Source organism: Eretmochelys imbricata, chromosome 7, assembly GCF_965152235.1.
Source record: "Eretmochelys imbricata isolate rEreImb1 chromosome 7, rEreImb1.hap1, whole genome shotgun sequence".
NCBI lineage: Eukaryota > Metazoa > Chordata > Testudines > Cheloniidae > Eretmochelys > Eretmochelys imbricata.
The window spans coordinates 93,587,656-93,603,271 of NC_135578.1; the positions used below are offsets into that span (position 1 = coordinate 93,587,656).

Genomic DNA, 15,616 nt, shown 5'->3' on the forward strand with positions numbered 1-15,616 from the left:
CTGCCCCACCGCTCCTGCTGGGCAGCGCAGCATTGTGGCTGGCTCCGGTTGGGCAGCGGGGCTGCGAGCTCCTGCCACTCTGAGCGCTATGGTAAGGGGGCGGGGAGTGGGGGGGTTGGATAAGGGGCAGGGGGTCCTGGGGAGCAGTCAGGGGACAGGGAGTGGGGGCGGGGTTGGATGGGGTGGAGGTTCTGGGGGCGCGGTCAGAGGACGGGGAACAGGGGAGGGGGTTGGATGGGCCTGGGAGTCCCGGGGGCCTGTCAGGGGGCGGGGGTGTGGATAGGGTTCGGGGCAGTCAGGGGACAGGGAATGGGGCGGGTTGGATAGTGGGTGGGGTTCTGGGGTGGTGGTGGGATGTGGGTGGTCCCGGGAGGGGGCGGTCAGGGGACAAGGAGCAGAGGGGGTTGGATGGGTCACGGGTTTTGAGTGGGGCAGTTGGGGGTGAGATTGGTGCTGGGGCCAGGCTTCTCTGGGGAGGCTCAGCCTTCCCTACCCGGCCCTCCATACAGTTTTGCAATTGCGATGTGGCCCTCGGGCCAAAAGGTTTGCCCGCCCCTGCTCCAAATGATCGTCAAAACCACTTGAAGTGATGACTGGAAAGAACTGCATAGTCTACAACATTTGACTCCTGAAACACAAGCTGTTCTATGATCATTTGCCCATGTTAAAGGTGAACTTACTGTCATGGACTATGACCTCCTACTCCAAGATACAAGACTTGTTATTCTGCATTTGTTGTGGGATCACACATTTGATTTGTCTCACAAAGGTCACCAGGGACTGGTAAAAACAAAATTCCTGCTCAGAGAAAAAGTCTGGTTCCCGAGAATTGATAGCCTTCCTGAAACTCTCCTTAAGTCCTGCAGACTATACCAGGCAGCAGTTCTGGAAAACCACATTCCTCCTCTATATGTCTCTTCTGCCCACATCCCCAGGGACAGAAGTTAGCATGAATTTTTGTGATCTCCCTAATGGAAAACATTTATTGGTTATTAGATACTGCTATTCTTGATACCCTGAAGTGGAAATGATCATCACCACTTCTGCTGATGCTGTTGTACCCAAACTAGATAAGATTTTGTCAGTGTATGGCATACCTGCTGTTATTAAAACTGACCATTTCAAGACCTGCAGTTCGCTCAATTTGCAGAGTCTCTTGGTTTCAAACTTACGCTGCAGTGGCTGCAAGCCAACGGAGAAGATGAGAGGTTTATGAGACCAATCAAGAAGGCACTATGAATTGCTGCAGCTGATGGATTGGATGAGAAACAGGAGTTATTTAATTTCCTCCTCAATTATCAAACCACTCGCCACTGTTCAACTAGCATGGCACCAACATCTCTTTTGTTCAGCAGGCAATTAAGAACAAAACTGCCACAAGTTGAGAGAAGAGCAGATGATGAACCTCTACATCAACTTGACAACAAAGTGAACCTTGTCATGAAAATATATGCCGACCAGCTCAGGCCAAGACCACTTCTTTCAATGTGGGAGATGTAGTTCTTGCGAGAAACTTTCATCTGAGCAACAAACTCTCTATGCCCTTCTTTCCTGAGCTTTACAAGACCACAGTGGTCAGAGGCACAATGGTCACTGCTCAGAGAGGACCCCATGAAGTCACACAAAATGCATCTCACATCAAACCACTTTGTGGCACTCATATTCTCACAGTACAAGATGATGATGATGACAACCTTACACACTTGTAAACCCCTTGTACTCTCTCCAACGCAAGTGAGCAAGTTAACCCGCTGTGCTCCAGAGGTTGAAAGTCACTCAAAAAGAAGTGGCCGTCAACCTCCAGTGCATTTGAAGGACTACATAACATAAGTAAGGCTATGTTTATGTCACGGAGGTCACAGAATCCGTGACACACTTCCAGAGACCTCCCTGACATTTTCTGCTTCAGCCCCAGGGACTGCCAGAGGGGCCCTCCCCAGGGTTCTAGCCACAGGTGACAGCCTTGGGGTGGGAGGGAGGGAGGGCTTGGGCAAGCAGCTGGGGGTGTCACGTTTTCTCTTTGGCAAATATGGTCACCCTGCAGCTTCCCGCCACTGTGGGTGGAGCCTCTCCCCCCTGCTGCTTCCAGCTGTTGTGAATGGAGGGGGAACCCTGCAGCTCCCAGCCACCATGGTGGCGGGGGAAACCATGGAGCTGCTGCAGAAAACTGTGGGTGTTAGATCCCCCCACACCCCCACTTCCCATTTTGTCATAGTCATTTTTAGTAAAAGTCACGGATAGGTCATGGCTTCCATGAATTTTTGTTTATTGCTTGTGACCTGTCTGTGACTTTTACTAAAAACAACGACAAAATCTTAGCCTTAAACATAAGTGTTTTTGTGAACATGTTGAACAATCATCAAACTTTTGACGTTGCTTCATTTATTCTGTGCTGCTTGTATTTTATTCATTAGGTGGATGTATTTCAAAGTGGTGAGCTTAATAATTGTTGTTTAATTTAAAGTTAGTGGGGGGAAAAGGAGGGATGTCATGTTTATGGCGAATCCATTCCATTATCCATGCTGGTCTTTTAGAGTACCAAGAATAGCAGCTGGGTCATGTGAATCCATTCCAGATTTTGATTTGGATTAGAGAGTTGAAAAGGGGAAGCTGCATGTTGAATTTGTGTTTTGTGAGTTACAGGATTAAACCAGTGGTCTGTGGAATCTTACTTTACTGCATCTGTGTGGTTCATTCCAGAAGCCCCTAATCAGTTAGGACGCAACACATTTCTCATGAGTTCTGTTTGAAATGTTTTGGTGAAATGCTACAGCTGCTGGGAAGAGCATGGAGATACTTTTGCAACTAATAAACTGTGTTGTGAATCACCTGTTATGCACAGCACAATTCCACAGAACAATACCTCCAATTCTGCAGCTTTTATTAAAATTAGTAAGTTGCTGTCTATAAACCAAATGAAGCAGGTGTTTAGTAATGTTAAACTTGGATTGTAAAAGACTTTTTTATGAACTAGGACTAGGATTTTCAGGGGAACCTAAGGCATGCAGCTGCCACTGAATTTCACCTCCCGCTCCAGACTTGTGAGCCGAGCCCCCAGCCAAGCCCCAGGGCCTATACAGCTGTTTTTAGTGTCATAACACAAGCCGAAGTCTGTAGACCCTGGCTCTGAGACTCTCTGCCACAGTTTTAAAATGTAGAACAGACAAACCTGGGTGTTGAAGCTCTTGGCCCCCCTTGAAAGTCCCAGCCTGGAAGTGCTGTTAGAAGTCTGCATTTTTAAGCTCTTAGGGATTGTCACAGAAAAGTGCAAAGTGCAGCTCCTGTTGATTTCAAGGGGAATCGAAGGGACACTGAGCACTCTTCAGGATGTGCTCAGTACCTTGCAGGATGCAGCCCTGATGTTGTATGTTCTGTTTTTCTCATAGTGTACAATACTGAGGTGTACTGTTGTATAAATTACAGTGCTCATGTTCATGACACAGACCTAGGTGTGGTGCTCCTGAAGTCCATTCCCAAATCTATGACATCAGTGCTGTCCTGAGAATACAGATTGGCTGCTTGCACTGCCATGAGAGAAACCAGGATTTGGTTCTTGGGCTTGCTGTCTTGCACCCCAGGTTGGACATGACTGAGATAGCAGTACAGGTTGCATGATCAATTCATGGGAAGATTTAGTGTACGCCTTGTGAAGTTTCCCTTCATCTAACAAGTCATTCAGGCTGAAAGTATTCAGTTAGTCTTTCTGCACAGAAAAACATATATAATGAACATTTTTCTGCACAGAAAAGCATACATAATGAATGGAACAACCTAGAATGTATATTTAAATTGAATGGTTCGTACAGCATGAATTCTAAAGCATTTTGCAAACAATAAGCTAGGTGCTTATGACATATTTTATAAGCTACAGAAGATGGCTAGGATATTAGATTTGCCCTTTGAATTTGGAAAATGCTGTGGGATCCTTAGCTTCTGCCTGAAAAGCCACCAATGGCTGTCCAAAGGGACCTCAGTGTAAGCTCTTAAGTAGAGGATTTTTCTTACAATTTGGCAGGAATACTGCAGAGTTCTTTGAAAAGTGTGGTATGTTTAATGTTTGCATAGTAAATTTAGCCAGGGTTATCTCATCTGCAGAGATCTCAGTTATTCTAGGAATCTACTTCATGATTTGAGCAAACCATCAGTACATACCCAGAGTATAATTTCAGTTAGGAAATGACTCATTTTTTACATTTACAGAGAAGTTGCACTACCAAGGCTTGTATATTGTATTATTCATCTGCAAACACCTTATTGTGTTCTTAGGATCACATAAATTAAATCTATTAATAAGACTTGATTTAGCCATAGGCTACAACAACTTCTTCCAGCATAACACAAGACTGTGAGCCTCCAGCGGTAGAATTCTGCCTGAAGGGAGGTTTGCACTTGCACAAAGTATTCAGAGCTTCATTCTTCTGAGGGGACTGGAGTTGGCCAGTACAGCCCAAAAGTGGGCAAAGCTGCCTTGGCAGAGGGCATGAGATAGCAAATTTTCTGGAAGCTTCTCCTGGAAGGGCTTGTGTTGAATCACAGTCTAAATCTGCACTCTGCTCTCAGAGGGCCCAATCAAGGGCAAAGTCTATGTCGTCAATAGGCCAGTAGATTAATTCTGTGATGCTTACAACAAGTGAATCAGTTATAGCCATCTATTTTTTATCTTTCTTCTTCATATATACAAAACTTTGATATCTAGCTCTGATGTAGTGCTTTTCATGTGTAGATCTCAAAATGCTTTACAAAGGAAGGTATCATTATCTTCAGTTAACCAATGGGTATTCTGTGGCTCAGAGAGGTAAACTGATTTATCCTGGACAGATGGACATACGCACAAGCTACATATACACATTATACTCTGCTGTACACTAAAACATTAATTAATAACATTTACAGAACAAAGAAGCGCCTATGCCTACACTGTGAAATGCATTTTCATATAGCTGTAACCCTCATCCTTCTGTAGCCTATTTCCTCCCCGCTGTTTGCAAGCCTCGCTCATTGTGTTAAGTCTTAAACTGAGACTATAAATTCTTTCAGATAAGATTTGTGTCTTCAGTGAAACAAATAGCACATTTTGGGGACCAAAATAAAAAATGAATAGTTAATAGTCTACAATTAGAGAATAATCGCAATATTTTAGTTGCTTTTATTTGCTTTGAAGTCTTTATATGCTCTACTCTTTTGGACCCATTTGGTTATGTAAGGAACAGCAAGCATGAACTGGCTACAGATAACAGGATACTTCTGTCTGCATAATTCACAGAGTATATTCTAATATAATATCTTTTCCACTTTTCTTTCAGATTAATTGGAAATGCATCAGTAGCACTTAAGGAACTTGTAGGCAACCAGAGTAGATCTCTTCCCTTCAAGCTTATTTCCCTGCTAAATGAAAGGGGAGAGAACACTGGCGTGAGTGATTTCCTCCTTTGTTTTACTGATTTATTGAATTAAATACTCTAACAAAAAGGTTTAATATGAAACATTTCAAAATCATTTCAGTTTACTTTATAGATAAAATTATTAGTGATTTTATAGGCTAAAGCACTGAGTGGAGAGACAACTAAGGTATGACTACGTCAACACCATCTAAATGTTGCTCAATATGGACAAATATATTTTAATTACATATGTTGGTTTTCAATAGTATGTAAATGACTTAGAGCATATAGTTAATAAGAATCAACATAGCACTAGATGTTTAGAGGAAAAATGGAATTTACTTGCTTAATTGCCAGTTTGAATTCCCACATGCAGGTTTTGCTGCATACCTTGTGAAAATCAGCTACCGTGATAGGCCCTGATTCTGGAAAGCACTTAATAAACCTGTTTAAAAGTCCATGCCTCTTCGGAACAGTACTTAAACACTTTGACTTAAGCATGTGCTTAAAGTTAAGCCTGTGATTAAGTGCTGTCCTGAACAGGGTTGCTTTCCTGCATCAGGAGCATAGTACATGATGCACCGTAGTTGAGTTAAGATACCTGGCAATACACACTTATGTGCTCAAAGGCAAGAGCGAGACCTTAGTGCCAATTTCAGTTATCTTCTCTGAAGCAATTCAGAGTCATATGTGACAAAATACAAACTTTTTTGTTGACTCTTTGTTATACCCTGTTAATGCTTTAGTGTTGTAAAGTACAACTAAGTGCTGCAGACCACGGTATAACCAGTATTGTAATGACACTGGAAAAAGACATCGTGCTTATTTGTAGGGTAGAAGCATGGCCTGAGAGTTAGGAGAGCTGTATTCTACCTCCAGCTCAGAGTTGCTGTCACATTGAACAGATAATTTTCTCTTTTTCTGCCTCAATTTTCCCATCTGTAAAATGGGGATCATACTACTCACCTAGCCTGCATGGGTATTATGAGGCTTTAATTAATTAAATGTATAGAATACTGTTAAATCATTGGAAATCAGTATGATAGGATTTTCTAAATGTCATAAATACAGTACCTCAGTTTCTCAAATATATTTTCAGATTAGTTGCAAAGGGTGTGGCCTGTAGTCTTTGTATGTGTATACTAACATAGCAAGGGATAATGCCCATTTATTTCTTTGTTTTTCAATTTGTCATTGTAAACTGTAGTACAAATACTTGTTTGCTGTTAAAGTCGACTTGTAGGACCACTTGTTTATCCTGCTTTAAGTCAATTATTACATATGTAACTGTAAATTTCTACACAGGCAACGATTGATTTAGTGGTAGGATATGAGCCACCAGCTGGGCCTGCAAATCCAAATGATCCAGGGGGCACCAATGCACAAGGCACTGAAGGTATATCATCTTTCTTCAAAATATTATATTCAGGTCACGCAAGATAGAATTGTTCATCAGAAAGAATGGAAAGTAATTGACAAGCAAGCGTGGCTAAACTGGCTTAGGGAAAGGTAGTCAGACGATAAATGCTTCAGAATTGAAGAACTGGAACTTTTGTTTCCTGTTAACATATGTTCTATCTGCCAGCTTTATCTGACACCATTGTCTTCAATGGGAACAGTATTACTCAGGATAGTTTATATCAAAAGCAATTTAAAGGCTGATGTGCAATATTTCTTTTGAGAAAGAAACTTTATTCCAACACACAGAAAAACTGCTGCTGTAGGGAAGGCCAGCAAAAACAAGGAAATGCATAGCTGGGGGACATATACTCTAAATCCTTGAATACCAAGACATATTGGAAAAAACATTAATGCCTGATCCACAGTAGACTGTTATTGGAGGACACTGTTATGTGTTATGTTAGGCCCCAGATTTGACTAACTCTGTCATTTTTATGAACTAGTAAGGAAAATTCTTTGGACTCTAAATGTTTATTAAATATATTTTAAATTAATCTCCTACTGAGAATGTTTTTTAAAAAAGCCTCCAATGTTGCAGATCACACATGAAAGATGTGAAATTTGTCACTGCCTTCTCTTCCAACAGCCAGTTAACTAACAATTCCAGTATGCTAACAGGGTCCACATGAGTTATGCTGGTGTACAAGCAAAGAAGTAAATAAAAAAAATAGTTGAATAGTAGAAGGATATTATTAGCAGGTATGTATGATATAATCCACTAAAAGTTATGGCAAGAGTTCCACTTTATTTGAAGGTTGATATTCACTTGCCATCTGTCTTTGGAGGTTTATATTCACTTGCAGTCTATCAGGAGAAAGGCCTTTCTATTTTCTGTATCACCAAATATCAGTTAGAATGATGAAATAAAGGCACCGTCAAGTTTTTTCAATACAACACATTCAACAGTGTGGTACTTCTAAAAGCAATGGAGGCTCTCTTTTATTTAATAAAGGACTAAATGATGATAGAAGGTGGTGCTGTAATGATCTTTATTAACTTTAAATCATTAATCTGACATGCTTTGAGTTGTGTTTTGTTTGGCAACAAAGCAATGGGTTATACATGTGCTAATATAGATTTGATGACAGGGTTTGTTTGGTTTTTTTGGTTAAATCGTTCATACTGGCCATTGACACCTTGTGTGGATATTTGTATTTTGCTTATCTCAAGCAGTTTTATTCAATCATTTATTATGCTTGTTTTAAATTCGTCCACCATTCTTGTTAATTTCTGTTGTGTGTCGTTGCCAGATTTTATTTATATAAAGGCTGTACAAGCACAGTCTGGCTAAGATTCATTGAAAAATATACAGTATACTTAGTAAATGAAGAAAGCAACATCAATGTTATTTGTGTATGGTCATAATTACTGAGGGAGAGAATGACCTTCATTTCAAAGCATTATATGGGAATTAATCTGTGAGACTGCAGTTTTAGCTACATAAATTAGGATAAATTATGTAGCTAAAACTGAAGGGTCGGGGTAAGTGGTCAAAGCAATTATTTAGATAAGTTTTACCAGACACCATGTATAAGCAGTCAGTAATAAGGGATATACACTATCATCAGTTTCCAAAGAAACCAGTTCCCCGTATATGTGCCAAAGCTGGTACGGAGCAGAACAACAGGGTCCTGGCACTGAATTTGCAGTATTAAATATTTCCATAAGTTGAGATGCTCCCAAGTCACATATAAAGATCCAGACTTATTAGAAATTTCCCCAACCCATGAAATCAGAGGTCTGCAAAAGAAAATTGAACACATCCAACAAGTTAACTGAACCTGTTCTCTGTGGGTGAAATCCTCCCCTTGTGTAGGAGCAGAGGGCCCTTTGAAGGAGAGTCTGTGTGGTTCTGATGGTCAGGTAGACAGCAGGATTTGGGAGAGTCATGTTTTGTGCCCACACACCTACTTCACATACAGCCCAGCATACCCTGTGTGACTGAGCAAGGTGTATTTGGGGGTGGGGCTGTCCCACAGGGCACTGAAAGTTGAAGGATCCACTGCTATGCAGATCTTTTGGTTCTGATCCATTAAATTTACCTTTCATGATTATTAAAAAGGACTGTGTGAAAATAGCAAATATTTAAACAAATCAGTTTAATTCTGATCCATTTCATGGCCTCAAAATATTTCTTTGAATGAGCTGATAGTTTCTCAAGTAAATATGCAACATTTTTAAATAGTGCATATTTTGATGTTAAAATTGATAGTAATTTAATTTTGATAATCTCGAAAGTTTTCCCCAGGTTGGTCCTGTTTTCAAAGTAAGTAAAGATGACAGTATATGAAGCTGTTATTGGAGTATTGTTGGACCTCTGGATTGTAGATATTAGTCATCCTGAGTTATCAGTTATGCTCTCTTTTCACTAGTTTTAGTACTGAGTGGTGGTCCTTCAGTTTGGTGGCTCATGAGTCCTTAACCAGCCCTTCCCCTGCTGGATGTCTTTCACCTTACGCTGCAGCCCATTCTGAAACTAACTGCTTCTCTGTGGTATTCAGCAGATCCTGTGGTTTTGAAGTCTCTGCCAGATTTTGACCTCTTAAGATTACTGAAATTAAGTTGTTATTTTCCGGAAAGCCTGTTGCATAGTCTGCAGTATGCTTATAGGGATTTAGTGTACAGGTGACGGGAGAGTGTTCTATGTAAAACATATACTTAGAGGCCAGGGTGTAACCTTTCAGCACAGTTACAGAAACCTGTTCCTCTGGTTTGCCTCTAGGGATGTGTCATCTGCAATCTTTCGATTGCATTGTAAAAAGTGAATCAGTTAGGCCTTTATAACAAAGACAGAAATTAAAATGATAGATTTCTTTGGTGAAGTCCTGGCCCCACTGAAGTCAATGGGAGTTTTGCCTGAGAGGTGGGGAGTAGATACTATAAATCAGTGGTTCCCAAACTTGTTCCGCCACTTGTGCAGGGAAAGCCCCTGCCGGACTGGGCCGGTTTGTTTACCTGCTGCATCTGCAGGTTCGGCCGATCGCGGCTCACGGTGGCCGCGGTTCACTGCTCCAGGCCAATGGGAGCTGCTGGAAGCAGTGACCAGCATGTCCCTCAGCCCGCGCAGCTTCCAGCGGCTCCCATTGGACTGGAGCAGCGAACCGCAGCCACTGGGAGCCGCGATCAGCCGAACCTGCGGACGCGGCAGGTAACAAACCGGCCTGGCCCGCCAGGGGCTTTCCCTGCACAAGCGGTGGAACAAGTTTGGGAACCACTGCTATAAATTAACAAAGACTTTGGTGAAAATTTCTAAAATTCAGAATAGCACTATGCAAACTTTGACTTGAACTACAAAAGTATCAATCAGCATCAGTTAATATCTGGTATGTGTGACTATTTTAGATAGATAAATGCACTTAAATGCAGCCACCTCCGGGGAGAAACAGAAACCCTAACTGTTCAGCAACTCTACATAAAACTTAGTTCAGCAAAACAAGTTACCAAACAAAACTTTGTTAGTTCACCTTTTCATATATTCAGTTTGTGAAGTCAAACTGCCTGTTAGTCTAGTCTCAGAAATGCAGGTGAAGTCATTAGTAGAGCTTGTAACCAGTCAGTTGCATGGGCAGTGTGGGAGACAGATTACGACACAGATGTCAGTAAAATGGAACTGCATATTGTTGAAATTTATAGATGAGTTTAGTATATGGTACTTCATCTGTGTATCCAGGGACACATCCCACTAGGGACATTCACAAGACATGATTAATTTTTTTCATTCACACTCCAGGCCGACAAACTACACACAGAAGTTCAGTAGAGGATAATTCACAGTGTCAGCACATATAACATTAGCTTTCATAAAGTTGTCACTCTCCCTAAACTTCAGTCGTTTACCTGGAACAGGGCTTTTCAACATTTGCAGCTAACCCTCTTTTATCCAACACCCCTAACTCTAGGTTCTTGGCAACTGATGGCTCTGTTGATCAAACTTCCACCATTTCACCTAAAATAAATCCCAGGCTCTGCTCAAGACCCTTCCTTTAGCTAAAAAATTTGCAGGGCTCAGCAGCTGAATTATCTTTATTACTCCCAGGGGCAATTCTGTGCCACTGCACAATGCAGAATTCACACAGAATTAATGCTCTGTGCAGAATTTAATTTCCCCCTGCAGAATTGGTGATGCAGAACTGCTGGCCACCACGAGGGGCTGCTGGACTCAGCAAAGCCTAGGTCTCCAGCAGCTGAGCTACTTTTATGCAGGACCTTTGTGCCTCCAAATTCAAATGTCCCTCTCTTTAGGGACACGATATCCAAGTAATTCAGTATCACCTCATGTCCAATGGGAAAATGGAGGGGGAGTTATGGTACAGCCCTAAGGATTATAGAACATTTTCTTGGCTAGGCAATATACTGGTACTTGGTCTAAGGTTTTCCCAAGTTCTCAAATAGTGTTGTTATTCAGGACACTAAAAACCTTAATTACACCCAAACACCTTTACCCTTAGTCTGCAGTTTTGTAACTGTTTAATACCATCTAGACAGTTCCATCACTTCTGTAATACACTATTCCTTAATTAACAAAAGAAGTTAAAAACACCATGGGAAATATCCTTTTGTGGTTTGGTTCTTGTGGAAGTTTTGCAATAGTGGTATATTAATGGATGGACCAATGTTGCAGTGCCAAGTTTAATTCATGTAAAAGGTTGATATTTAATTGATATATACAGAAACCTTCCCAGATTCATAAGTTAAATATTACAGGGGCACCGTCAGAATTTCATTTTAGATACAAAGATGAATGCACTAATCTCGATGGGCAAGTGGGAAAGCCTGAAAATGTTCCTATCTATTTAAAACAGGAGCCTGATGTAAAAAGCTGTGCTATGGTAGGGCCCAATCTACTCCCATTAAAATTAACTTCCACTGGAGAAGAACTGGTCCCTTACTGTGCAGCTACTGATAATGAAATGGTGCCTTGAGGATACTGCCTGGATTCTGCTTTGCCAACAGCTTCTGGAAGTGGATTTGATAGATTGCAAGGGGACTCCCTTAGATAGTCTTCATGTACATAGTCATTGCATTTAAAATATAGAATTAGCTGCAGGTGGTCCAACTCCACTAGCTTTCAAGAAGGAAGAAGCACGTTGATTAGAATTAATTGTTATGAAGTAGCATTAATACACTTTCTGTGCACATCTTTGACCTCATGCTTTTATTACTGTAATTTTAATATTAAACTATTTGTTTACTAATTGTGCTGCTTTCCCCTGTGTTAGATGGAGAAGAAGATGGAGGTTATGAGGATGGGGCTGATGGTACAGTTGATGGCATTGCACCAGCAGTTCCAAGTGACACAAAGGAAGCCCAGCTTGCTCGGCGCATCTCTAAAGGAAAGAAAATGCGGAGAATCCTTTCTAACAAACCCCAAGACTTCCAGGTAGCTGAGTGTTAAATACTGTACTTTTCCTGCACAACCTGAGATAATCTGAATGTCAGATACAAGACAAGCTAATGCATTGTAAAAGGATACAGATTATAACAGAATTGACAGCAAGCCCATCTTTCAAGTGTGTTTTTTTTCCCCAAGCACATCTGTTAAAGCGCAAATATTCACAAAATAAAATCTAGGAGTTTTGCACAACTCTTGCTGAAATGTAGGGAGAAATTTACCTGTTGTGTAACTATTGAGTTTAAACTAGAACAATAAAGGTTTCAGAGTAACAGCCGTGTTAGTCTGTATTCGCAAAAAGAAAAGGAGTATTTGTGGCACCTTAGAGACTAACCAATTTATTTGAGCATAAGCTTTCGTGAGCTACAGCTCACGAAATTGGTTAGTCTCTAAGGTGCCACAAGTACTCCTTTTCTTTCTTAGAACAATAAAGATTTCAAACATAATTATGGTAAGAGCAAGTCCAAAACTGAAGATGCTATCTGAGAAAGTTGTGTCCCAGAGTTCTCTGGAGAATATTTTTTAAAATTAAGGTACAGGACTAGTGAGGATGTTAAACAAGTGTTGTAATTATTGTAGCTGGAACATCTGAAATGGCTAGCCAGTCTAAATCTGCTAGCTGCTTTGGTGTTATCTTATTTTGGTGGATAATGGAAAAGAGAAATACTGTTGGTTTCAGTATGATCACAGACAGACAGACACGCACTGTAAGGTATCAGCTACAGCATGCCTTGTGTATTTAATTTTTTCAGATTCGTGTTAGAGTCATTGAAGGTCGTCAGTTGTCTGGAAATAACATAAAACCAGTAGTCAAAGTTCATGTTTGTGGGCAGACACACCGAACAAGAATCAAAAGAGGAAACAATCCATATTTTGATGAGGTGAGTATTTAGAAAATACACATTTAATTATATCTGAAAATCAGTTAGATGGCACTGTCAAATCAACAAAAATCTGTTATTTCAGAAGGGATAGAGGGATCCGGTTCATAATGAAGCACCCCCAATCTGCTTAACAAATAAGCATTTTCTAACATTTTTAAGGTAATTCTGGTTAATGTGTAATGTTAATTTATAAAAAAAAAACCATTTCTTCACATCATAAAACTCATGCCACAATTGACACCATTTCTGGCAAGAATCGGGGGCCCAATCAACCTCCCATTAAAGTGGATAGAAGCCATCCTTTGATACAGCTGATCATGTGAAATAACAATGACTTGGGTAGACCAATCACATGAATGGTTCTGTTCTTTTCTCTTACGAGCAGTTGTTCATCTCTTGAGCTCAGAGTGGTTCTATTCTGTCACCCTTCATGCTCAATGTGTATGTGAGGTTTTGCAGGAGACTGTGAGACAGTTTGGACTGTGATACAACCATATAGGGATAAGGTGCAGGTCTCTGTCTCTTCTTTAGTCAAACGTAGGTGATGTGATCTCTTTGCCTGGGCTTGGATGAGAGTGAGTTGGGAGAGGTGTAGCTCAGAATATCTGGAAAGTAATTCAAACCATGGATGCAGGAGAGAATCTGTCCCACAGACTTTATATTGAGGGGGAAAGGTTGAATGTAGGGCTGAGTATATGGAAGTATTTATCATATGGAATCCACATAATTTGTATTAATGACATGAGTGGCATTCATTTTTGTTACTACATTATAAGAGAATAGGGGCTAAACTCTGGCTTCTTGCACTACTCTGATGCCACAAAGGAGCCAAGTCGGTGGATTAACTAACCAGCTGAAAATTCTTCCAGCATGGTGGAATCCCCAGCTTCTTGTTCTACACCACACCTACCCTACTGCAGCCCCCAGCATAGCTGATACGGCAGCGGTGCACACAGTGTGTCTGGAGTACTGGTGCATTCCATCCATCCCTGCCTGATGTACTGGTCACTTGTGAGCCATTGCCAGCCAATGCAAATGGCACTGGGGTTTGAACCAACCCATGGCCAGCCTCAGCAGGCTACAGGTGGAGTACAGTCACTTCTTCGCATCATCCCCTGCCACTTGGGTAATATGCTGAGCAGAGCTTGGTTGTGCCTGCAGGTCAAGCCTGGTGTTTTTTGGCTAAGCATATTTTATAAATAAATAAATACAAATACTTCACAAAATCTGTGCTACCAAAGTCAGTTTTATTTCCATGCAAATAACCATGAAATTCTTAGTGCATGAATCATCCTAGTTGGCACTAGTTGGCATCCTTGTTGATAATTGCAGTAGAGAGGCTAAAGGTTGATTGAATATGCAGACTGAACCACTCCATCAGCTCTTGAAGAGGTTCCGCCAGGGCAAGGTTAAGACACATTAGCAGGTCAATGCCGGGGAAATGTGCAGTGCAACTGCCCGTGCTACACCTATTCTGTGGATAAACAGTGGATTTCACTTTTCAGGGCAGTGCTAAATTCACATGTAGAACATCCAAACAGGAAGTAGACTAAATATATATCAACAGATATATGCCTGGCAAGCTACTTAAATACTGTATGCAGCTGCAAATCATGATGTTAATGTTCTAAATCAGTTTGTTTAATCTTAACAGATATTCTTCTACAATGTTCACATGACCCCTTTAGAGCTGCTTGATGAAACAATAAGCATTCGGGTAAGGAAAAAAGGCATACATTTGAAAAACTCACTGGATGCACATGACACTGTCCAACTAGTGCTGTATAAAGATTGGAAAGATTCATTCCTTTTTTTTCCCTTTTAGGTGTATGATTCATATTCTTTACGAGCGGACTCTCTGATGGGAGAATTTAAGGTGCGTATAAAGTAGACTTCCACATTCTGCGTATGTAACCTGCACACCTTCTGGGTGTGGTGTTCTGTCCCATCTAGTGGCACTGAGACCACTTAGAGAGAGAGAAAGAGAGAGAGAGAGTTAAATGAGTCTGCTCTACAGCCTTAGCTAAAAGCACGAAGCTCCAGAGGTCTCTGGTTCGATCCCACCCGCCGATGACCGGTGTCTGTCGGCGTTACAAGTGGGGGCTCACCCAAGTTTTCAACTGGGAAGTCTCTGAAGCTCGGGACACACTTCCTCAGCTAGGGGAAGTATGTAACCCACATACTTCCTGGGTGTGGTGTTCTGTCCCATCTAGTGGTACCAAGACCACTTTTAGAGAGAGAATGAGTCTGCTCTACAGCCTTAGCTAACAGCGAGTTGGCTTTTACCTCATGTGGTAGAGGCTCATGCACTGAGATCCCTGGTTCGATCCCGCCCGCTAATGACCGTGGTCTGTCGGCGTTACACCTACACTTAGGGGCTCAAAGGAAGATTAGAGGAATATGTAAAGCATCAGTTTTAAATGTATTACTAGATACTGTGTTTGAAAAGGTACAAAAACTTACCCTTATAATGTTTTGCTTTTAATGCTGGGAAGCAT

General features: G+C 41.3%; 1 protein-coding gene across 2 annotated transcripts in view; it reads left to right on the plus strand.

The window, feature by feature from the left end:
• The window catches only part of MYOF (myoferlin), a 107,389-nt gene that overhangs the window by 27,207 nt on the left and 64,566 nt on the right, over positions 1–15,616 (plus strand). For both annotated transcript variants that reach the window (XM_077821164.1, XM_077821165.1), the window contains exons 4-10: positions 5,304–5,412; positions 6,687–6,777; positions 7,814–7,816; positions 12,062–12,222; positions 12,987–13,115; positions 14,773–14,835; positions 14,944–14,994. In XM_077821164.1, coding sequence (XP_077677290.1) covers positions 5,304–5,412; positions 6,687–6,777; positions 7,814–7,816; positions 12,062–12,222; positions 12,987–13,115; positions 14,773–14,835; positions 14,944–14,994 — 607 coding nt within the window. The remainder of the gene's footprint in view (positions 1–5,303; positions 5,413–6,686; positions 6,778–7,813; positions 7,817–12,061; positions 12,223–12,986; positions 13,116–14,772; positions 14,836–14,943; positions 14,995–15,616) is intronic.